General features: G+C 33.6%; 1 protein-coding gene across 3 annotated transcripts in view; it reads left to right on the forward strand.

The window, feature by feature from the left end:
• The window catches only part of ANKH (ANKH inorganic pyrophosphate transport regulator), a 152345-nt gene that overhangs the window by 64659 nt on the left and 61794 nt on the right, over positions 1-25892 (forward strand). For all 3 annotated transcript variants that reach the window (XM_074279108.1, XM_074279109.1, XM_074279107.1), the window contains exons 3-5: positions 1784-2000; positions 13399-13517; positions 16575-16658. In XM_074279108.1, the coding sequence (XP_074135209.1) occupies positions 1784-2000; positions 13399-13517; positions 16575-16658 (420 nt within the window). The remainder of the gene's footprint in view (positions 1-1783; positions 2001-13398; positions 13518-16574; positions 16659-25892) is intronic.

Genomic DNA, 25892 nt, shown 5'->3' on the forward strand with positions numbered 1-25892 from the left:
ATTAATAGCCAATATATGTATCCGAGCAGGATTTAAACCTAAGACTTCCTAATGCCAAGGCTGTCTTTTTATTGACCACACTATCCTGCTTCTGAGATACATAACTAGCACTGGTACAACACATGCAAAAAAGCAATAAAATGTAGTAAAGAACTGCAGGTTGATTTTTATTAAATCTCACTTGTTATCTGATTTTGAAAAAGAGACTAAGGAAAATAATTTGTTTCTTCTCTTTTGAAATTAAATAACAGATATTGGGTATATAATAGACAGTTATATAAAGAATGACAGTTGGGAAACAGATTATAATTTCAAAAGAAAGATTCCCTAGAGAGAGCATCACTGTGAGCTCAGGTCAGTGCCCTTTTCAGTTAGTTGCACATCATTCAGAACAAGAATCCTGGCCCACTAATCATTGCACACAGCAACAACAGGATTATGTGATGATCAATTCTAATGGACAATGAGATGATTCAGGCCAGTTCCAATGATCTTATGATGAAGAGAGCCATCTACACCCAGAAAGGACTGTGGAGACTGAGTGTGGATCGCAACATAGTATTTTCATTCTTTTTGTTGTTGTTTGCTTGCAGTTTATTTTCTTTCTTATTTTTTTTCTTTTTTGATCTGATTTTTTTTGTGCAGCAAGATAATTGTATAAATATGTATAGATATATTGGATTTAACATATATTTTAACATGTTTTAACATATATTGGATTACTTGTCATTTAGGGGAAGGGGTGAAGGGAAGAGCGGAAAAAATTGGGACACAAGGTGAAAAATCATCATGCATATGTTTTGAAAATAAAAAGGTTTAATAATAATAATTTTTTAAAATTAAAAAAAAAAAGAATCCTGGCTCACTGATGTCTGAATTTTGGGCCAGACAATTTGTCTTTTAAAATCACAATGTCACATATTTTAAAATGATCATTTTGTCCAAAGATATAATTTGAAGGCCCTATGGGACAAAATTTTCCAAACATATTTGAATTTTCCAAGTTTGAAATTTCATGCCAAGAACAAGAGCTTAGTCAATTTAATACTGGAACAAGCACTAGACTGTTGTTAGTCAACAAGTAAACAAGCTGTTGACTCTTAGGAGACTTAGGCTTGTTTCTCGATCTAAAATTTCCTCTCTTTAATGGTTATGGAACCAAATCTATGATTTTCAACAATGGAGGGAATTCCTGGAGTGTTACTCCTCTCCAAAAGTTCAAATCAGCAACTTGGACACTAAGCTGGTCCAGTATTTTCCAGACAAAGATAATCAGGTTGCTACTGTGGGGGTTCATTTTTACCTCCAATTTTCTTAAAAGGGCTTCACATATGGGCATAGCAATGGACATTAATTCTCCTGTCTGAAGACCAGTGTTGGAGGCTTCTCACAATTTTGGCTGACCTGTGCTGAACTCTTGGGCCTAACAACTCCTAAAAACTATATTAAAGAATAGAGTTGAATTTTGAGCCAGTAGCAGAAATGCATGTCAATGAAATCACACATCTTTGAAATCTTAAAGAATGTAATTGAGCAAATTAAAATTGAGATTCACAGGGTGGTAGTGTGTGATCCTAATTGTTTGTATAAGAACATTTTTAAATTTTTAATACTTATATATTCTTTTATATTTTATTTATATGTATTTATATTATATATTATATATTTTTAATATTTAAATTTTATTTTAAAAAATTGAATTTCCTTTGAATACAAATTATGTATCTAAACCTATTATTAATTTTTGGTTTTCTTTATTTTTTTTTTCCTCTTTACATTACAGGCCTTGAACCGAGGTATTGCTGCTGTAAAGGAAGATGCAGTCGAAATGCTGGCCAGCTATGGACTGGCCTATTCTCTGATGAAATTCTTCACAGGCCCCATGAGTGACTTTAAAAATGTGGGTCTAGTATTTGTGAACAGCAAACGAGACAGGACCAAAGCTGTTTTGTGCATGGTGGTGGCAGGAGCCATAGCTGCTGTTTTTCATACTTTGATAGGTAAGATGCCACTGATTTACTTCACAATCCATTTAGTGCCCAAGGCTCCTCTTTCCCTAAACTTTATCTTAAGATACTTCTAGTACATGCATAATTTAATTTAATTTAATATGCAAGCAATAAATATTTCACATGATAAGTAACAACAAATATAAATAAAATAAAGTATATCACATGTCTCCTATGTAAATTTAATTGCCAATAGAAAATGCATTTATCTTCAAAGTTACCCCATAGTTCTAGAAACAAAAACCCCTTTTTTTCTCTGAGAATCTGTGATTCCTATTCAGCTTTTACTGGATCTTAGTAAGACAGCAACTACCTCTGACTTTATTCATATTTACCCTCAACTAGGATTGACTCTATGTGATGTTAACACAATCACAATTTCTTTTGTTTGAGATACTGGTAATTGGTTAAAAATAAGTGTGCTCTGTTAACACTCATATTTGAATTTGGAACAAATTTAATCATGTACAATTTTTTTTGCTTAAGGCAGTAATCATAACTGCATGAGAATTATCATGGATACATTTATGTGGCTCTATTAAAACTTACTTTCAGTAGATTATCATAACACCATGCTGGTGGTTTGTAAATTCGGTATGAATAGTGCAGTGAAACAATTTTGTGTTGTATTAAAAGAGGCATGGAGTTCTGACCATAGTAAGAAATAGTCCTTCTGTGTTTTTGATTTAATTTCTGAACAATTTAAGGGAAGGTACTAAGGAGCTGAATAACACCCACAGGAGGGTTGCCAGTTTGGTTAGGGACTTCAAGCTATAAGAGAAAGAGTTGAAGGAATTGATTGGTCTAATTAGTCAAAGAGAACAACAGTTGAAATTTGAGGGGAGCAATTTTGTTATACTGGAATATTGAAGTGCTGTCATGGGAGAAGAGCTAAATTTTTTGTGAGTTTGACCTTAGAGGAGAATTTGACCTCAGTTTGATAAGCAGGTTTTAGGGAAACAGATGGAGCTCAATGTAAAGAAATAATTACAAACAATTAGAGCTCTCCAAGAGTATTAACAGGCTATCTTAAAAGAAGATGGGTTCCCCTTCACTTGAAATCTTCAAACTAAGACTTGAGGGTTATCTGTTATGATCTGAAGAGGATTCTTTGTCAAATATGAATTGTAATAGGTGAATCTGGAAAACTTTTCATCATTGTGTATACATGATTGTCCTGCAATTTAACCAAATCCTAGGTCTGTCAAGGTCTTTATATAAGAGTTTTACTCTAGCTGGCTTCTTGGGAGGTGATGAAACCCCTAAAGAAAGACATGATTACTGAAATCCTTGGCTTTAATCCGGCTCCATTCATTCATTCATTCAACATAGAAATTGATTGGCACATCTATAAAACCCCATTGACCACAAAAACCTGTGACTAACACTTTACCAATCCATTGTTTACTTCAAAATTGGCATTGATTTATGCAGGAACTATGAATATGAATTGTAAACTAAAAGAGACAGCGGTTTCCCCTAATCCATTTACAATGTATTATGAGTAGTGTATCTAACAGCATAAAATGTCACTTCCTATGGAAGATCTTTCTTCTTATTTTTGTTTAATGTGTCATAGCTTCCATGTCAGGGACAGCGTGCAAGACAGCATGCAGCCTTTCATCTTGCCTAGAAAATATCCAGTCCAGTTTCTAGTGCTAACTATTTGCACTCACAAAGCTCTTGGCAGAAAAGTTGCCTGCTTCTTTGGACCTCTGCCCAAGGTTCCATATATGTGTCCTAAACATTCACTGGAATCAGTGTTTACACATATATATGTGCAACTTAGTGATTTCGTGATATGTAAGTATTTGCATATCAGTTTCTTCAGCTAATGTTATCTTGGGCTTTTTCCCAAAAAATGTTTAAATTTCAAACCATTCCATGTTTAATACAACAAAGAGGTTTCTATACTAGTTAAAAGAACCTCTTTTGTTTTTGAATGCTCTTTTAAGTTTGACTTCTGAAATAAATGCATCAATTACTCCCTTCTATCTTTTTTTCAAAAAAGTATGTGTAATGGATTCAGAGGTCAGAAGTCTGAGCCTGTTTATCAGGAAATCATATCCAAGAAATTTGTGGTGCTATCCCACTAAAGCTAAAGAAATCTTTTTGCCTTTCAAGAAGTCATTTCTATAAAAGAATCATATTTTATATATTAAAATTGGGTTCCATTTTCAAGTATATTATTTATGAGAAGATAATGAATTTAATCATATATTGAAAGATAGTGGGGGATGGGTGCTAGACCCCCTTTCCCAAATTACTAATCAGAGACATCTTCAGGTACAAAGAGAAAGCATTTATTTAGTCCCTCCAGGGAGAGGTCCAACACACCTAGGAGGCATCCCAGCTCCTGCCATGTACTCGACCTGACCAGCAGGAAGTAGAATACCCAGTTAAAACCTAAGCCTTTTCATTGGATAAACTAAAAGGAAGTAACCATCATTGATTAATGGTCACTAATGTTGTTTGTTTCCTGAAGGTCACATCACTTCCTGTGGGTCACATCACTTCCTGTCACTGATTTGGGTCTGACCTTTAGAGACCTTGGCTCAGAGATCATGTGATCTGAAACCTGAGGCCCAAGACCTCAACTTCCCACTCTGGGAATAGGGATTGTGTAACTTAGGCCTAGTCTCATAAACTGAGAAAGCAGTCCCATTCAATATTCTGCATATTAGAGAATATTCCATGTATTTGTTTTTATCATAAAAGAGATTTTCAACTTTTTCTGATCATGGCAATTACTTAAAATTAATGTACATGCAAAATTTTTTTTCTTTTTTATATCCTATGCTTTACTCTCTGGACATTTCTTCCCCTGAAATCTGTTATCGCTTTATACATTTGAGTATTTCTCTTGATATAAATATTCTTTATAACTAAAATCCCTAAAAATGATTTATTTATTCTTTTTCATGTTCCCTTTTATGAGACCTGACATGTTTTCTTATAACCAAAATTTGCTCTCTTCTAATCTCAGCAAACTGTGTTTTCCCACTGAAATCAATTCAACAAACATTTATTAATTGCTGTGCTAGGCACTGGGGAGTACAAAAACAAAATAAAAGACAAAAAAGAGCCAACTTTCTATTAACTATGCTAGTGCAAGAGAGCTGTAGCACTAATAATGCAAAAGAGTGGATAACTTAAAATCTACTTATATTTAATTAAAGAATACATCAGTTGATGAGGTTACTCATATTTACTGTTATAATTACACTTTGCTTGGGCCAAAGGAATTTGCATTCCCTCGGCACCAGCTTTTTCAGTGATCCATACAAGGAAAAAGGCTAATGTTTGAAAAATTCATCATTAAATAATCAACTGACCAAAACATAAAGAGCATCCACCAAGATAGTCACATTAGCATACTTGAAAAATACCATCAAGTTCTCACAAGAGGATATATACTTAGTATTCTCTTATTCAGGCTAATCTGTTTTAATTCCTTTTTTTTTTTTTTTTTCCTTAAAAAAAGAGGCCCAACACATATGATTTTATCTATGTGAAAGATTCCCAGTTAGAAGCCCTGTCCCCTACAGATTAACAGCTGGTTTCCAATATAACTTTAGTCATTGTTCTTGGGCATCAAAATGTTGAAGTCCAACTCCAGTGAATACCAAGAATAAAGTATCCAAGGCCAGGTGGAAGATAAGTTTTGCAATCTCCATTTATTAATCTGGGCCAGCAAATATGTATCTTTTAGGCTAGTGTTACTTTATTACTAGCTAACTTTAGGTGTCATCATATGCCTTCCAGGGTTAATGCACAAATCATACTTTGACATTTCAGTTTCTACCTTAACTATTAATAACAAGGTACTTATCAATACAGAATTATAAAATAGCATAGTTGTGATGCTCATCAATACCAACAGAATAATAAATAGTTGTTTTATTTATCAATACCAAAGTACTTGTCAAAACAGTATTAAATGGAAGAAATTATCATACTAATGTATTTACCTCAAGTATATCCTTAATTCATTGTTAAGAGGTAAACAGTATAGTTAAAATGCCTTGTTCCTATCTTATGTATTGTCCATCAAAATTATCCTAAATTTATCTCAAGTATATCTTTATAATTTATTGTTAGGGAGATGGTGAGCCAATTGTTTGAATAGCTTTCTCTAGCAGAGAGCAGGTCTCAGGTAATACCTGGTTCTGACTCTTGCTAGTACTTTTTCAATACTGGCACTCTACATCAAAAAATGAAGGGAATTATCAATATTCACAAAACTAGAAAGTATGAGGGCCGCTAGGTGGCTCAGTGGATAGAGCACCATCTCTGAAGTCCGGAAGACCTGAGTTCAAATGTGGCCTCAGACACTTAACACTTCCTGGCAGTGTGACCAGGGCAAGTCACTTAACCCCAATTGCCTCAGCAAAAAAAACCCAACAACAACAACTAGAGAGTGTGTCCTTGTTCCAAGGCTGACCACCTCCCCAACACTATAATATGCCACTGTTCTTGGTTTAGACCTTTCTTTATAGGATTTTGTTCTAGCCTTTTGTGTAATTTTTAAAGATTTCCCATGTAAATTTTATAATATATAGCATTGAGCAATGTTTCCCTTGCTTCTTTCACATTTTTCATATTTTTTTCTATAATGAAAGAATGCAGAATACTGCTCAGTACTTCAATAGAGTTTAATATTTTCAACTGAAATGATATGCTGAAAGAAAGGTTTTTCCCGACTTATGCTCCTCATGATTCAAATTGCTAGCATTGTTTTTAAGGATATACAGAATCTTTCTATTTAACTCTTTCAGTTCAGCAAATAGTCACTTCCCTTTCTTCCTTATTTCTGCTTTCCCATCAATTCCCTACATTTCTCTACTTTCTACTTATCCTCTGAGGGCTAAGTGAACTTTGCCAAATTGATGCCTTGAGAAGATGTGAGATTTTTTTTTCCATTTAAATCTTCCAAATTATAGCCATAGCATTACCATATGCTGATTAAGTACATGACAAAGATAAATCCATAAAAACACTAAACCATAATTAAAAGGAAGGCAACAAGTGTTTACCTATTTTTATTATTTAAGTGCCTACTATGTGTCAGACACTATGCTGAATCCATTACATCCATCCAGTATGTGCTGAATCCACATACTCCTGGAGTGGACCCTACACACATCATCTTACCAATCGATGTCCTTGATAGCTCTCTAACTATGAGTTACAGAATAGCTGCTGATCTGTATTGATAGATAAAATGTCTTTATCCAGAGTCCTCAATACAGATGAAATTACAGATCTAGATCAAAATAATAATAACATTTATTATAGCTATATTATAGCTATATTATAGCTATTATATAGCTATAATACATCCATTTGCCAGTGGTATCCTTTCTGGATATCTTTCTTTGTAATGTAGAGATTAGATGATCTCTAAGTTCTCTTGTCACCTCTGAATTCTGGAGTTTATTTGGTTGGATTGTATTCAAGGGCTTACAATTTATATCTTACTGTCAATACAAGAACAATTGCACATAACACCGTGTCAGTTGAGTCTTTCTAGTGTTCACATAGCATGGTTGTTTGCTTACAACTTGACAGAGGATTAGAAGGAATATTGGTTGGAAATCATATGGCTTGTCTGCTTAGACTTGCTTTGGGGTAGGAAACGTGTGCTGAGGGGAAAGATAGAAGTTTTGTACCAGTAAGCAGTACCAGTTGAGTCTCATTTCTCAGGACTAGTAAAAATGTAGAATGTAAGCTCCTTGTGAGCAGAGACTATTTCTAGATGTCTGCTGGCCCTAGTTCAGTGCTTTGTACACAGTAAACATCAGTAAAAGATGAATTGGTTATTCAGGAACCTAATGTTTACCTGTACAAGACAAGGCTGTCAAGTCCTAAAATGCTTTTTAGATCATGTTGGGGGAAATGAAAGAACCAATTAGTAAGAGAGACAGCCAGACAAGGTTTTCTAAACATTATTAGCATTCCACTAACATCACTGGAGATTTTAAAACTTAAGAAAAAGCCCAGGAGTCTTGCTGACTAAAGCTGGTTGTTTTTTTTTAATCTAATTTATAAATGAAGGTGATTCTGGCTTCTTGAAGACTATAGCAAACCAGAAAGGACTTGTAAGTCTGTAGCCCATGGGTTGGGTGAACTCAGAAAGGTTTATTGATAGTTTGGCCGCCACAGGGTGGGAAATTTTGTAGTTTCATCCATTTTCTGAGTTTCTATTAAGTTAGAGAGAGGCAGTGATCTATAGTAACCTATCAAAAAATGCTAAATGCTAGAGATGAAAAAAAAAGGTCCTGCCCTCAAGAAGCTGGCGTGTGGATGTGGGTGTAGGTGTACACACACACACACACACACACACACACACACACACACACACACACACACACGTACTGTGTGTATATTCACACAGTATATATGTGTATACATATATTTATATATAGTGTATGTGCATGTATATATCTATATACTATGTATGTATGCATGTATATATATATGTATAATGTGTCTACATATTTATATATAGTGTATAAGTATATGCATATATCTATATACAGTGTATGTATTATACACATGTGTATACATATGTATATATGCATATACTGTATATGTATGTGTATGTATGCAGTGTGTGTATACATATATACACATATACATATATGCACTATGTGTATATACATACAGTATATGTATGTGTATCTATATACTATGTGTGTATGGATATATATGTATAAATGTATATATATTTATATACAGTATATGTGTATATGCATATATCTATATGTAGAGTGTATGTGTGTATGCATATGTATATATGTACATATACAGTATATGTGTGCATGTATATATCTATGTACAGTGTGGACTGTATATATATATATATATACTATATATATATATCTACAATGTATGTATGTGCACATATCTATATTATATGTGTATATGTATATATCTGTATACAGTGTGTGCATATAGTATGTGTATATGTATATATATGTATAATGTATATATTTATATTCAGTATGTGTATGTGTATATATCTATATACAATGTACATATGTATACATACATACCATATGGATGCGTATATATGTACATGTATGTGTATATTTGTATTATATATATATAATTATACATAGTATGTATGTATATCCATATACAGTCTAACTGTATGTATGTATGTACAGTATGTGTGTATATATCTTATACAGCATATTTGTGTATATATATCTATATACAGTGTGTGTATATTATATATGTTTTTTGCTGAGGCAATTAGGATTAAGTGACTTGCCCAGGGTCACACAGTTAGGAGGTGTTGAATTTTTAGATTCAAAACTCTATCATATGCTCTATCCACTGTGACACCTAGCTGCCCCATATATGTTCATTTGTATAAATTTACATTAAATATGTTCTACTAAATACTGTAAGCAATCTGCCCTTATTTAGATTAGTGGTCTAAATATAGGTGCCATTATGCCTTGTTTAATTTGTTTTATTTATATATATATATATATATATATATATATATATATATGTCAATGACAGAAACTTCCTGACCTGGTATTTAATTTGATGGAATCACTTTTTTAAATGCGATTTTTTCGGTATTATAAGATTTAACTCCCTTTCTTGCTTTGAGAAACTATATTGTGAAACATTATATGAAAAAAATATCAGTGTTCAAATTCTAACCAATTCATGCGTCTATCCATTTCCAGCTATTTGCTTTTATACTGTTGCAGTTTTTACTCATTGCTTATAAAACATATACCAAACTATTTACAGGACTAATTGCACAATTTGGCACAATTTAATCTAACTGGGTAAGGAAACTGAATTTAAAAGCTTCTAGATGATTCCTAAGATGGGAATTAAAGAATAAATTTAGCACCTGTGTAAAATATTACTTCACTTATTTCATAATTGGCTAACCAGCACATTGCATAAAGATAATGCCCTGTTTTTAATAATGCAAATAAAATATTTTTCTGGAAGATTTTAAGTTTTTTTTTTTTTTTTGCTGTAATTATATGATATGACCTTCTATTATATCTAAAGAGTGTCTGAATGAAATTGCTCTGGGTGAAGTAATTGTGCATCTGGAAAGTATTATCAATAAAAATTAAATTTTACTTATGACAAAGGCCTGCTTAATATTATATAGAGATTTATGGTGGGGTTTTTTTCTTTGCTTTTTACACTTTGTAAGGCCATAAACATCAGCCAATACTTGCTTCAATTGGACATTTGTGGTTTTTTATTATAATTATATTACAAGGGGCTGCTAGGTCTGGTTCAGTGGCTAGAGCACCACCCCTAAAGTCAGGAGGATCTAAATTTAAATGTGGCCTTAGACACTTAACACTTCTAGCTGTGTGACCCTAGGCAAGTCACTTAACCCCAGCCTCAGGAAAAAAATAAATAAATAAATGAGCAAATAAATAAATAAGAGTTATATTGCAACTCCCAAATATTTGATCTCAGACCTTTATCTATATTAGTAACATTGTTCTCTATATCTTCCTAAGAATTTTGATCATATCTCATTAATCCAAGATTACATTCCTATTCTTACCCCTGGCATTAGCTGTATGACCATAGATGAATACTAAAATACTAAATACATTAAGGTGTTAAAACTAAATAACTGAATGTTATTTTTTCATCAATCAAAGGTCTTGTTCTGTTTTAAAAAGCCATTTTTAAACTTAGTTGTTCTAGAATTGTTATATAACATTTAGTGAGGGCTTCCTTATATTCTCTTGACTCTTGACCTTATATCTACACTAATCTAATATTTACTAGTCATATGTCAAAGTCCTTGGGACAGAGACAATTTTTTTTAAATTTTCACCTTCAATTCTTTACAAACTTCCTTGCATATTTTTGAATTGTTGAAGGTATTAATTGATTAATTGAAGGTTTGAATTATGTCTTTCATAGAAATGGCATCATACGACACAGTAGAAAAACTTGGTTTTATCTCTTCTTGGACTCAGCTTTTAAAGGGCTAGATAACATTGATTTTACTTTGTTTCTTTAACGATACTTAAATTTTAGCTCCAGTTTTTATAAGTCCCATGTTCTTTCATTGTGCTGTTTCAAAATATATCTTGGCAGGCTAAGCATTTGCATAGTGTAACACGCAGATGAATTATGGTGTATGCACATGTCCCATTTCACAAGTAAAAAAAAAACTAGCCCATTCAGTGTGAGGAGCTGTCAGCCCTGCTGCAAGTATGGTGTCAGTGATTTTTTTGAAAGAAATACATTAGCAATACATATGTGAAATCATCATCATTTATCTTGCCCAGAAATAGAAAGGAAAATGATAGAAGAGCTAAAAGAGCTTTGTTTTTTGACTAGATAGTGACTGAAAACTTTGTTCTGAGTTAGACAGATAACAAGATTAGTTAGCAAGTTAGACTAACATTATTTTCTTGCTTGCCTAAAGTCAAAGCAAAAATCTTAATGGGTTCGAATGACCTTAAAGTTCTTTTCTTATTTAGGATCATAAGATCATAAATTTAAGTTAGAAAGGTATCTTAGAAATCTAGTCTAACTTCACTCCCATTTTATAGGTATTGGAAACAGATCTGGAGCACTAAGCAGTCAGGAAGATGAGTTCAGTCTCAGATATTTACTAGTTTTGTGATCATTGGCAAATCATTTATTCTCTGGTCTATCTCAGTTTACTCATACATAAAATGGAAATAAAAATATCATGAGGATAAAATGGGGTAATATTTATAAAGTGCTTCACCAATCATATAAATGCTAGCAATTGTTGTGTTACTAGTACATGATTATGCATATAACAACTGGATACAAACAGGATTAGAAGTCAAATCCTCCAGGCTTTGAAGTCATCACTCTCTACACTGATCTCTTTGAAAAGTTCACTTACATTCAGTCAAGTTTATCTGCAAATAGGCTAATTGTGGACCATATCATGGAACTAATTTAAATTTGTTTTCTAAAACCTTATTCAACTTTCATTAAAAATCTTTTAATTTCTTGGTTTTACACACATATATTGTATCTGGGTTTTACTGTAACACATTGAATATGTATGGGATTGCCTGTCACCTGGGGGAGGGAGTGGAGGGAGGGAAGGGAAAATTTGGAAAAATGAATACAAGGGATAATATAAAAAAAATTACCCATGCATATGTGCTGTCAAAAAAATTATAATGAAAAAAAATTAAAATTAAAATCCTTTAATTTCTAAGATATACAGATTCAGGAAGTAGTTGATGAAGAATTGTTTTACTGAGAAAGGGATTGTAGATAAGTTATTGCTAAGGCAGCCTAGCTGAGAATTTGTTAAATAAGCTCTGTATACAGATTAGTGTTAACAATTTACACTTTGCTAATTTCTCACACTAGAAATAAGTAATGGGAAGAAACCCAAAGAAAATCACAAAATGGTGTTATGCAACATTATGTTTTTTTTGTTGTTGTTGTTTTTTTTTGCTACTTTGGTCTCTCCTAAATGACTATGTACAAGACACCTCAAGGGCTCAGTGGATAATCACTGGGCCTGGGAAAGATCTGAGTTCAAATAAGTCCTATTGGGCAAGTCACTTAACCCCTGTTTGCCTTAGTTCTTAGTGAGGACACAATAGAGAAGGAAATTGAAAACCAATCCAGTATCTTTGCCAAGAAAACCTCATGGACAAGTCCATGGGATAACATAGAGTCAGATACAACTGAATGACAAGGAAGATGCTATTTTCAGGAGCAGTATAAATGTGAATCAATCAGAAGGTTTAAACAAAGGCACCTTCATTTTTTTTTTTCTAATATTGTTAGAATGTTCACACCATTATATTAGGAAGTGCTAATCTGTTAGAAAATCATTGCATCTTAGAAATAAAGGAATCCTAAGAGCCCCTTTACTTTTTTGAGCAGAACTTACCTAAAACTGGCCACAAAAAATAAAGATACAGATAGGTAGGTAGAGAGACGGAGAGAAAGAGGGAGAGAGCAGGAATGAAGAAGGAAGGAGGGAGGGAAGGAGGGAAAGAAGGAAAATGTATGAAGCCAGTCTAATCTACACCATGAAAAAGAAATTGTGATATTACAGAAAAGGTCATTTATATTTCTCTGAAAGTTGCCTATATTTACAAATCTAGTTAGTGAGAGGAGTAGTCAGTAAAGCACTCCTGTTGTAGTCAGGAAGACCTCAGTTTGAATCCCACTTACTAAACTTGCTAATTGTGTGCCCCTCAGCAACTCACAGCCTTTCTATAACCAGGGGTAATATTAGCACCTATCTCATGGGTTTTTATGAGGGTGAGAGTGAGATGTGTGAAACATTTTACCAACCTTAAAGCACTTCAAAATTGTGAACTGCTCGAGGCATTAATAATAACTTTGTCTTATATTCTTGCAGCTTACAGTGACTTAGGCTACTACATTATTAATAAACTGCACCATGTGGATGAATCAGTGGGAAATAAAACTCGAAGAGCTTTTCTTTATCTTGCTGCCTTCCCTTTTATGGATGCCATGGTGAGTGAAGAAAACATTTCACTTTTAACCAAGCTTTCATAACGCTTCATTTTATGCTTTGCAACTCATATGTTAGTAAAAGAATTAAAAAAAAAAAAAAGATTTTTTTCTAGTTCTGAGTGTAATGTGCAAGCAGCCAGAAAGAGCTATTCAAATATTCTTAGATTCAAAGGATCAGAGATGAATCTTCTAATGTGATTAAACATATATAGCATTATTTTAGCTTAGGAAATCACTTGCAGCTAAGGTGAACTGGTGAAGATGCCATTGCTTCAGTAATTAGCTTTACTATATTTAGTTCAGTACTCATCATCTTGACAGCCCAAACTTTCCATGTCATCATAGTGGCAAGTGTTCCCATAAAATTTTATATGTAGACTTATAGATTATACATAGATAGATACAAAATATTACAGATAGCACAGAATCATAAGAAAAACCACTGAAAATTATTTCCAGTACTAAAAAATAAATTCTTCTTTTAGGTTGCAACTTAATTCATATCAGTCTTAGAGATAATTTTTAAAAATCACAAAGTCTAAGAGTCTAAAAAAATTTGTACTAACCCCCATGATACCCTGTCATCTTAAAATTCTTAATACTCTGAATTGGTTATAAGTGTTTATCACTTGTAAAGGTCTATTGTTAGTGACCTTTTTGCATTTCAGAAAATTATTTAATTAGAGGTCAAGCAGAGTATCTCTGATTGGTCTACATCATTATATTTCTAATATATTTCTAAATATTTCTGCTTCTTGAGCACATTTATTTCAGTTGTATATAGCCTTTAAGGCCTTTCAATGGAAAATAAAACCTCTGCTATAAGAATTACTGCATCTGAATGTATATTTTTATGTGAAATGCATCCATTTCAATAGTAGATATATTTTCATCAGACATTGAACTGAATTCACAGAGCTGAGTTCTCCAGAGCATCTAAATTTATTTAGTGCAAAAACACTTCGGAGCACTGAAATACCACCACTACCATTCATTAAGTGTATCCTTTTGTGGCCTTCAAAGAGTTAATATCTTTTATTGGTAACACTGGGGGGAAAGAGTAATAAAATTCTAATGAATATCATCAAATCCACATTTGAAATGAAGGCTTCTTACTCATAAATGAAATGCAGTACAGCTATCCAATGTATTCAAACCTATTGGGATGATTTGTCCACAAAAGTACATTTGAAAATCTTAATTATCCAACTTTCCGATTCTCTCTGCCTGTTTTTCTCAGCCATAAGAGTGTTTCTAAGGAAAAGTACATAACAACAAAACCATAATCGTATGTTTTTTTTCCCATCTTTATATATACATACTCAGGAGAATATAACACAGCTGAGTAAAGCTGCTATTAATAGCATCTTTTAAAAAAAAATCTATAAAAAGTGCAGTGAACTTGTTCCTCCATGGCTCTGATATATTTGTGGAAGAGACAATATTTGAAAAACCACAAAACTTATTAATCATACTGATAGCTTTTAATCCACCAGACAGGCCACAGGATGCTATTCATAGATGTGGATACTGTGAGCATTTCTTTTAACATTTGTAACTCTACAACCTATATGTTCCAAGATAGGGGTAAAGAAAAACAAAATTACTAGAATAAACAATTATACACAAACCCAGGAAATGGGTGTCAAATATGTAATAATTTTCAACTTGCTTAGCTGTGAAGATCTTCTATCTCTTAAGTGTAGATTCAAAACCCCCAGCTACTAAGTCTAAATAGAGTCCAGCACTACAGAGAACTGAAGCCCTTCACCAACTTTCACACATAAAGTTTTGGTTTTATATAGTACCTCAGTCCTACTTTCCCTTGAAGATGCTGGCAGTCAGATGTAGCCAGGCTGTGCCCAAACTTGTAGCCAAGAGACTAGAAGACTCCTCACTAATCAGTAAATAAGAATGTACAAGAATTGTAATTATAATGAACTAAATTAAAGAGTCTTGATTATAGCATAGTTTCATATAAAATTTAAATTCTTCCTCTTAATATTCTCTTATATAAGAAAATCAGGCTGGTTATAAGTCACTCTTGCCTAGGAATAGCTATCATAACGCCTTTGTTTGTAAGCATTTCCCCATAAAAATGCTTAATATTTCAGAGTATGTAATTGCATTATTGGATTAAATAAGTGGCATTGGTTGCTGGGTCCCAATGAGTCATTTAGCCAGGAAAGACCATCGCCCAACATACTCAACAAAGCATAAAAAGCCAGAAATTCTGCATTGCCCTAGCAGTTTCAATGCTGATTCATTGCCCATCTGTTAAGAAGAAGAAACTGAAGATGTCAGTCACCTAGTTAATTCTTCTTAAAATATGCTTTCACTTGGAATACATAAGTAATTGAGGTAGAAATATGATATTAATTTCATTGGGTTTATAAGCTCTTCAAGGAAAGAAGAATCTGCCTTTTCTACTTCATTTGTATTCTCCCCAGTCCTTTCTATCCATACACATTCACATGTTGAACAACTACGTGTGTCCTAGATATAAATGTCTTTCAGCAGCTGTCTCAGCTTTTCAGCTTTTAGTACTTCTGTATACTGAAGATCTGGCCATTGTATAAGGTTTGATAAATTCTCTAACCCACGGACACCTAAATAATTTCTTTACTTTTTTGCCTATTGTATTAAAATGTTAATTTAATAAGTAAGAATATTTGTAAACCATAAATTAAATATAAACATAACTTGTTATAGATTCATGTTTCCAGGAATTAGGAGGAATATAGCTAAATAGAGAGAGTGCTAAACTTAGCCTTAGGAAAATCTGGAAAATTTTGCATTTAACACTAACTATATGACTATGTGTGACTTAACCTCTCTGTTTCCAAGATAACTTCCTGACGTCTTCCAAACCAGAGAGAAGTTAAATTGATAAAAAGAAATTCCCATACCAGAGTTCTCTATCCTGATGAAATCACAGATCCTTCACATAGTCTGAAGAAATAGAAAATGATTTTTTAAAAAACCCATAATTAAATAAACATGAAGATGTATTTTCAGTTAGATATGTTCACTTTCATTTCTTTTCTTTTGTGACAGGCCTGGACCCACGCTGGCATTCTCTTGAAACATAAATACAGTTTTCTGGTGGGATGTGCCTCAATTTCAGATGTCATAGCTCAGGTAAGAAAGTCATTACTCTCTTCCCCTCTTTATATTGACCTTATTTGATATGATTAAAGGAACATTCCTAATGAAGGCCATTTCTGATGTTCCAGAATAGCCACAGTTCTGCATATATTCCATATTTCCTTATGTAGGTGTATGATGAAAGTATTCTTAATCATGGGCTAAATCATCTGAGATTTGAAGCAGCTGAGATTTAAGAACTTTATTTTTAAAGATGTGACTGTAATATGAGGTCTTACTATAAAATAATGTGGTTGATCCCACAAATCAATTTGATTTATTTAGTTTCACCTGCAAGCATCTTCCATGAGTAAAAGTTGAAAACCAAGTATTTGGTTTGAGTTCTACCAAATCTTAACTATAGATCTTTTACAGAATGAGAAATAGGCCTAATCTTTTAAAAGAATGGACTTGTTACAGAATAGTAAAAGAAAAAAAAAAGAAAGAAAGAAAAAAAAAACTTATTTCTCCAACTTTTAATACATGTTTATGAAAGAAAGTGGTAATTTTAGTGAATGAAATTAGGAAATAACTTTTATTTGCCCTTATGTGATCTTGAAAATTGATCATACTACCTTGGAAAAACTAAAAACTTGCAGACTCCCATAACTAGCTCTGAAAACATATACACAAAAAACTTGAAGTTTGGCACAGTGCCCCTTCCATCCTGAGAGCAGAACCTAACTTTAACATCAAGCTAAAAGTTGAGTGATAGCCTTAAAAAACAAACATAAATATCCTGACCATATAAAGTTACTATGGTGACAGGAAAGCTCAAAACAAAATTTTGAAGACAACAAAGTCAAAACTGCTATATCCAAAGTCTCAAAGAAAAATACGCATTAGTTTCAAGAACAAAAGAATTCCTCAAAAATGATTTTTAAAAATCAACTAAAAGAGGTCAAGTAAAAATTGGAGAAAATGAGAGTGATACCAGAAATTTACGAAAAAAATACCAATAGCTTGGTAAAGAAGGCAGGCACAAAAATTACTGAAGAAAATAACTCCTTAAAAACAGAACAGGCCAAATGGTAAAAGAGACGCAAAAATCCACAGAAGAGAAGAACTTCATAAAAAGCAGAATTGGCTCCATGGAAAAAGATGTATAAAAATTCACCGATAAGAATTTCTTCAAAGCAAAATTGGCCAAAAGCTCACTGAAGAAAATAATTCCTTAAAAATTGAATAAGGGGAAGCTAATAACTCCATGAGACATCAAGAATCAATAAAAATCAAAAGAAGAAAAAAATAGAAGAAAATATGAACTATGCAGTGTGACCTTAGAAGTAAATCAAGAAGAGATAATTTAAGAATTATTGGACTGTTTGAAAGCCATGATCAAAAAATAGTCTGGATGTCATATTTCAAGAAATTATCAAGGAAAATCATCCTGATAGTTTAGAATCAGAGGATAAAATAGTAACTAATTAAATTTATAGATCACCTCCTAAAAGAGATCCCAAAATGAAATGAAATGAAGACTCCCAGGATTATTATAGCCAAATTTCAGGTTAAAGTCAGGGACAAAATATTGCAAGCAGCCAGAAAGAAACTTTTCAACTATCACGGCGCTACAATCAGAGTAACATAAGATTATCAGCTTCTACACTAAATCAGTGTTTGGAATATGCTATTTTGGTAGGCAAAGGATCTAGGATTACAACCAAGAATCACCTACCCAGCAAAACTGATAATAATCTTTCAGGGATAAAAATGGATATTCAAGAAAATAGAAAACTATTCCTGGTGAAAAACTAGATATGAATAGAAAATTTTACTTTTAAATAAAATGTTCAAGAGAAGCATAAAAAGGCAAACAGGAAATGGAAATCATAAGGGATCCAATAAGGTTACCTTAAGATTAAATAAGGTTACATTCTTACATGGGAAGATAATACTTGTAACTTGTGGTATATGATTGTGATGGAATTCTATTGTACTATAAGAAATGATAAATAGGATGTTTTCAGAAAAACCTGGATTGATTTAGATGAACTGATTCAAAATGAAGTGAGCAGAACCAGGAGAATATTATACACAGTCTAAAGACAATTTTTGTACAATGATGAACTATGAATGACTGTTCTCAATAGAGATAAGACAGTTCCAAAGGACTTATGATGAAAGATGCTATCCATCTTCAGAGAAAGAACTGATGGAGTTTGAATGCAGATTAAGGCATACTTTTTAAAAACTTTCTTTGTCTTGTGTTGTTATTTTTGTCTTTGGTTTGTTTCCCCCCCCCCAACAATATGACTAATATGATGGCACATGTATAACCTGCCTCAAATTACCTGTCTTCTCAATGGAAGGAAGGATAGAATTAAGAACTCAAAATTTTAAAAAATGAATGTCAAAAAATGTTTTTACATATAATTGGGGGAAACAGCATACATATATATACACACACATGTATGTATATACATACATACATACAAATATCTACAAATATATGTGTATGTATTTAATAATAACCTTCAGTTTAAGGTAGTACTATTTTTCCTTTATTTTCTTTTTCTGCTTTTCCTCATCTTCTCTCCCATAATCATAAAAGCTCCAGATCCAGGTTGTCAGCACAATATCATAACAGATACATTCATGACAGAAAATCAGAGAGATCATTAGCTTGCCTTAATTATTTTCCTCCCAAAAGTTGTAATGAGTTGACAGTCTGTGATATTCATTTAATGGAAAAAGTGGATTAATTGGCATCTCCTAGCTCTTAAGACTTAATAAGGTTTTTTTTGATACTTCTAGCTTTCCTCAATATGTACTCTAGTGTTTCATCCCTTCAACAAGATCACCTTTTGTTGAATATTTATTTCTTCCTTAAAAGTTCAGAGTTAGCATTCTACATGAACTGTGTAAGTTCTTTAAGACACCACTTTCAAGCTACTGATCATGACACCTTTTCCATGTACTTAAATAATAGATGATGTATTGTTTTCATTGTTCTCTACTCTTACTTATTAGCTAGAAATTTTTCCCCTTAGTCTTCCCTGTTTTTTAAATCTTGCATTACAAGCCTCAAATAAACTGTCTTGATTAATCTTGACAGCTTTATTTGAAGCAAATAATTTACATTCTTCATAAATTGATATTAAAACTCAGAGAGTACTTAGAGATTTATTTTGAAAGCCAAAAGTTAAATCTGCATATGCTAAATATAGTTCACGTTCCAAATCAAGAGAAAATGTAAGGTATTGAAAAATACCAATATTTTCCTTCTTAAATTTAAGATCCTACACAATGTGGCAAGGACACTAATGGAAATGGTTCAAGTGATATCAGATGGCATTTGCCTTTACACTTTGTGAATTTAATTTTGTTATTGCTGAGGATTTGAAAAAGATAGATATATGCTCTGACAATGAAATCCCTCTTAAAATTGATTTTAACATAGCATTTCTATCCATTAGATTATTTTAAGCCTTGTCGTTTGTGTTTATTCAACTTGATGGAATACAATTTTTTGTTGACCATTAATCCCACTCTGTACCACTACTTCTATATATGTTACATGCTCATGTATGTGCTTACACACACACACACACACACACACACACACACACACACACACACACTCTTCTCTTTTATTATACAGTGACAATTTTGCTTTTATGATGTGCCTGATTTTTAACTGGTCAGGTTAGTATCCTATTATTGTTTACAGGGCTTTTTAGGAAGTTCACATTAATGTGAGACTCATTCATGGTTGAATACTAAACACACAACATCTAAATAGGTGTTTTAACATCTTTTAAGTTCTTTCAGAATTTTAAAACTTTGGGTCCCCACTTTTTGCTCTCAGTCAAGAGCTCTCCTGAATCAATGTTAGAAATCTAATATTTTAGTTAGCTAATATTGAAGTGCCCAGGTGAGAGAAAAACAGGGGGACTTCCGGCCAAGATGGCGGCGTGGAGGCAGACAGCTGCTTGAGCTCCTCGTTTTCTCTCAGAACTTACTTCATGACAAGCCTCTGACTTAATGCTTGACCCAGAAAGAAATCCACAAATTATCACCAAGAGAAGACATCCTTGAAAGTCGCCAGAAAAGGTCTGTGTTTGCTCGGGGGAGGGTCAATCAGACTGGGCGCAGACTGAGGGCAGACAGCCAGAGCAAGACAGGCAGCTCACACAGCTCAGACCGGAGGGGGAGGAGTACGATCTCTGCCGTTTCTGTGAAAGAGCTTTTGCCCCAGTGTGGATGCTCCGTCTTGGCAGCAAGCCAGGAGCAGTGGAGAGGGTGTAAACACCGGAGGTGAAGATTAAAACCCCAGAAAGCCAGCATCTCTCAGAGCCCGGCCACCCCCAACCCCCACCTGGACTGACTCGGTGCATTCTCAGACCCTCAGAGCGCAGACTCAGTACAGTCATTGCTGTTCTGTTAGTGGCTCTCTGCTGCCCTACCCCCAGTCTGTAGAGGAAGCCCATTAATACCATCCAGCCCTATCCCCCGCAAAACAGACCAATTGTTTCTCTTGTCAGTTTGTTTTCTTTGATTCCTACTCTGACAAAATGAACAAAAAATTCAAAAGGGCTCTAACCATTGACAGCTTCTGTGTGGAGAGGGAGCAGACTTCAAATGCTGAGGAGACTAGGAACAGAATGTCCCCAGATGTATCTCCTGGGAGGGATATAAGCTGCTCCTCAATACAAAAGAACCTCATAGAGGAAATCAAAAAGGCTCTCACAAGAGATCTGGAAGAGAAATGGGAAAAGGAAAGGGAAGCTTGGCAAGAGAGCCTGGAGAAGTCATCCCATGCATTCAAAGACAGAATGGATAAAGAAATCAAATCATTGAGAAACAAGATTAGTGAGCTGGAAAAGGTAAACAACTCCAAGGAAAACAGGATTAGTGAGCTGGAAAAGGTAAACAACTCCAAGGAAAACAGGATTAGTGAGCTGGAAAAGATAAACAACTCCAAGGAAAACAGGATTAGAGAGCTGGAAAAAGAAATCAGCTCTCTAAAAAATAAAATGGATAAAATGGAAAAAAATTCCATAGAAGATAAAAACTCAATTGGACAATTACAAAGAGATATAAAAAAAGTGAGTGAAGAAAATACATCATTGAAAATTAGACTGGAACAAGTAGAAATGAATGACTCAAGGAGAAACCAAGAGGGAGTCAAGCAAAACCAGAGAAATGAAACAATTGAAAAGACTGTCAAGTACCTTACCAGAAAGACAACAGACCTGGAAAACAGATCCAGGAGAGACAATTTGAGAATAATCGGACTCCCTGAAAAATGGGAGGAAAAAAAGAGCTTGGACACCATTTTCGAGGAAATTATCAAAGAGAACTGCCCAGACGTTTTGGAAACAGAGGGTAAAATAGACATTGAGAAAATTCATCGATCACCTACTGAAAGGGACCCTAAAATCAAAACGCCAAGAAATATAGTGGCCAAGTTCAAGAACCATCAGACAAAGGAAAAGATATTGGAAGCTGCTAGAAAAAAACAATTCAGATATGGAGGATCCACAATAAGGATAACACAGGATCTAGCAGCATCCACATTAAAAGAACGCAGGGCCTGGAACATGATATTCCGAAAGGCTAAGGAACTTGGTATGCAGCCAAGAATAACTTACCCAGCAAGAATGAGCATCATTTTCCAGGGAAGAAGATGGACATTTAACGAAATAAATGAATTCCATCTATTTTTGATGAAAAAACCAGACCTACATAAGAGGTTTGATCTTCAAATACAGAACTCAAGAGACTTCTAAAAAAGGTAAAAAGAAATCTTGAGAACTATACTTCTGTCAAAAAAATATGTAAAGAACATATGTACAATTTGTCTTAGAAACTAGAGGTGGAAAGGAGATTATATCATAAAAAAGTATAAAGTGGTGGTACTACATCTCATGAAGAGGCAAAGGTAACCTATTATATCTGAGAGAAAGAAAGGAGGGAGATGAACATAGCGTGTATCAATAGACATATTCGATTTATGGTGAAACTTCTTCCACTTCATTGAAAAGTGAAAGGGAAGGAGTAAGCTAAGGGGAAGGGAATACAGTAATTTCGAGGAAAAGGGGTAAAATAAGGGGAGGATCTTTAAGGTGGGGGAGGGATCCTAAAAAGGGAGGGCTGTGAAAAGCAAGTGGTGTTTACCAGTTGAATACTGGATAGGAGGGTAAAAGGGAAGGAAAGGGGAAAAGCATAAGCAGGGGTTAATAGGATGGCAAGCAATATAGAATTAGTCCTTCTAACCATAAATGTGAATGGGGCAAACTGCCTCATAAAGAGGAAGCAGTTAGCAGACTGGATTAAAAGTCAGAATCCTACTATATGTTGTTTACAGGAAACACACCTGAAACAGGATGAGACATTCAAACTAAAAGTAAAAGGGTGGAGCAGAATCTATTATGCTTCAGGCAAAACCAAAAAAGCAGGAGTAGCCATCCTCATCTCAGATCAAGCAAAAACAAAAATTGATCTAATTAAAAGAGATAAGGAAGGGCATTATATCCTGCTAAAGGGAAGCATCAATAGTGAAGCAGTATCAATATTAAACATGTATGCACCAAGTGGTGCAGCATCTAAATTCTTAAAAGAGAAATTAAGAGAGCTGCAAGAGGAAATGGATAGCAAAACTATAATAGTGGGAGATCTCAACCTTGCACTATCAGAATTAGATAAATCAAACCACAAAATAAATAAGAAAGAAGTCAAAGAGGTAAATAGAATACTAGAAAAGTTTGATATGATAGATCTTTGGCGAAAGCTAAATGGAGACAGAAAGGAATATACTTTCTTCTCAGCAGTTCATGGAACCTATACAAAAATTGATCATATACTAGGGCATAAAAACCTCAAAATCAAATGCAGTAAGGCAGAAATAGTAAATGCATCCTTTTCAGACCATAATGCAATCAAAATAACATTTAATAAAAAGCCAGGGGAAAATAGACCAAAAAATAATTGGAAACTAAATAATCTTATACTAAAGAATGATTGGGTAAAACAGCAAATCATAGACATAATTAATAACTTCACCCAAGAAAATGACAATAATGAGACATCATACCAAAATGTGTGGGATACAGCCAAAGCAGTAATTAGGGGAAGTTTTATATCTCTACAGGCCTACCTGCATAAAATAGAGAAAGAGAGGGCCAACGAATTGGGTTTACAACTAAAATTGCTAGAAAAGGAACAAATTAAAAACCCCCAGACAAACACAAAACTTGAAATTCAAAAAATAAAAGGTGAGATTAATAAAATTGAAAGTAAAAAAACTATTGAATTAATTAATAAAACTAAGAGTTGGTTTTATGAAAAAACCAACAAAATAGACAAACCCTTAGTAAACCTGATTAAAAAAAGGAAAGAGAAAAAGCAAATTGATAGTCTTGAAAATGAAAAGGGTGAACTCACCACTAATGAAGAGGAAATTAGAACAATAGTTAGGAGCTACTTTGCTCAACTTTATGCCGATAAATTCGATAACTTAAATGAAATGGAAGAATACCTTCAAAAATATAGCTTGCCCAGATTAACAGAGGAAGAAGTAAGTAGTCTAAATAGTCCCATCTCAGAAAAAGAAATAGACCAAGCTATTAACCAACTTCCTAAGAAAAAGTCCCCAGGACCAGATGGATTTACAGGTGAATTCTACCAAACATTTAAAGAACAACTAACTCCAATGCTATGTAAACTATTTGAAAAAATAGGGATTGAAGGAATCCTACCAAATTCCTTCTATGACACAGACATGGTACTGATACCTAAACCAGGTAGATCGAAAACTGAGAAAGAAAACTATAGACCAATTTCCTTAATGAATATTGATGCTAAAATCTTAAATAAGATATTAGCAAATAGACTTCAGAAAATCATCCCCAGGATAATACACTATGACCAAGTGGGATTTATACCAGGAATGCAGGGCTGGTTTAATATTAGGAAAACTATTAGTATAATTGACCATATTAATAATCAAATTAATAAAAACCATATGATCATCTCAATAGATGCAGAAAAGGCATTTGATAAAATCCAACATCCATTCCTACTAAAAACGCTTGAGAGTATAGGAATAAATGGACTATTCCTTAAAATAATAAGGAGCATATATTTAAAACCTTCAGTAAACATCATATGTAATGGTGATAAACTAGAACCTTTCCCTGTAAGATCAGGAGTGAAACAAGGTTGCCCACTATCACCATTACTATTCAATATAGTACTAGAAACTCTAGCCTTGGCAATAAGAGCCGAGAAAGAGATCCAAGGAATTAGAGTAGGAAATGAAGAAATCAAACTATCACTCTTTGCAGATGACATGATGGTATACTTAGAGAACCCCAAAGACTCTGCTAAAAAGCTATTAGAAATAATTCAGAATTTTAGCAAAGTCGCAGGATACAAAATAAATCCACATAAATCCTCAGGATTTTTATACATTACCAACACAATCCAACAGCAAGAGATACAAAGAGAAATTCCATTCAAAATAACAGTCGATAGTATCAAATATTTGGGAATATATCTACCAAAGGAGAGTCAGGAATTATATGAGCAAAATTACAAAACACTTGCCACAAAAATAAAGTCAGATTTAAATAATTGGAAAGACATTCAATGTTCTTGGATAGGCCGAGCGAATATAATAAAGATGACAATACTCCCCAAACTAATCTATTTATTTAGTGCTATACCAATCAGACTCCCAAGAAACTATTTTAATGACCTAGAAAAAATAACAACAAAATTCATATGGAAGAATAAAAGGTCGAGAATTGCAAGGGAACTAATGAAAAAAAAGTCAGAGGAAGGTGGTCTAAGTGTACCTGATTTAAAGCTATATTATAAAGCAACAGTCACCAAAACCATTTGGTATTGGCTAAGAAATAGACTAGTTGATCAGTGGCATAGGTTAGGTTCACAGGACAAGATAGTGAATAAAAATAGCAATCTAATCTTTGACAAACCCAAAGATCCCAAATTTTGGGATAAGAATTCATTATTTGACAAAAACTGCTGGGAAAACTGGAAATTAGTATGGCAGAAACTAGGCATGGACCCACATTTAACACCACATACTAAGATTAGATCTAAATGGGTCCAAGATTTAGGCATAAAGAACGAAATCATAAATAAATTGGAGGAACATGGGATGGTTTACCTCTCAGACTTGTGGAGGAGGAAGGAGTTTGTGTCCAAGGGAGAACTAGAGACCATTATTGATCACAAAATAGAACATTTTGATTACAC

This window comes from Sminthopsis crassicaudata, chromosome 1 (genome assembly GCF_048593235.1).
Source record: "Sminthopsis crassicaudata isolate SCR6 chromosome 1, ASM4859323v1, whole genome shotgun sequence".
In the NCBI taxonomy this organism is placed as follows: Eukaryota; Metazoa; Chordata; class Mammalia; order Dasyuromorphia; family Dasyuridae; genus Sminthopsis; species Sminthopsis crassicaudata.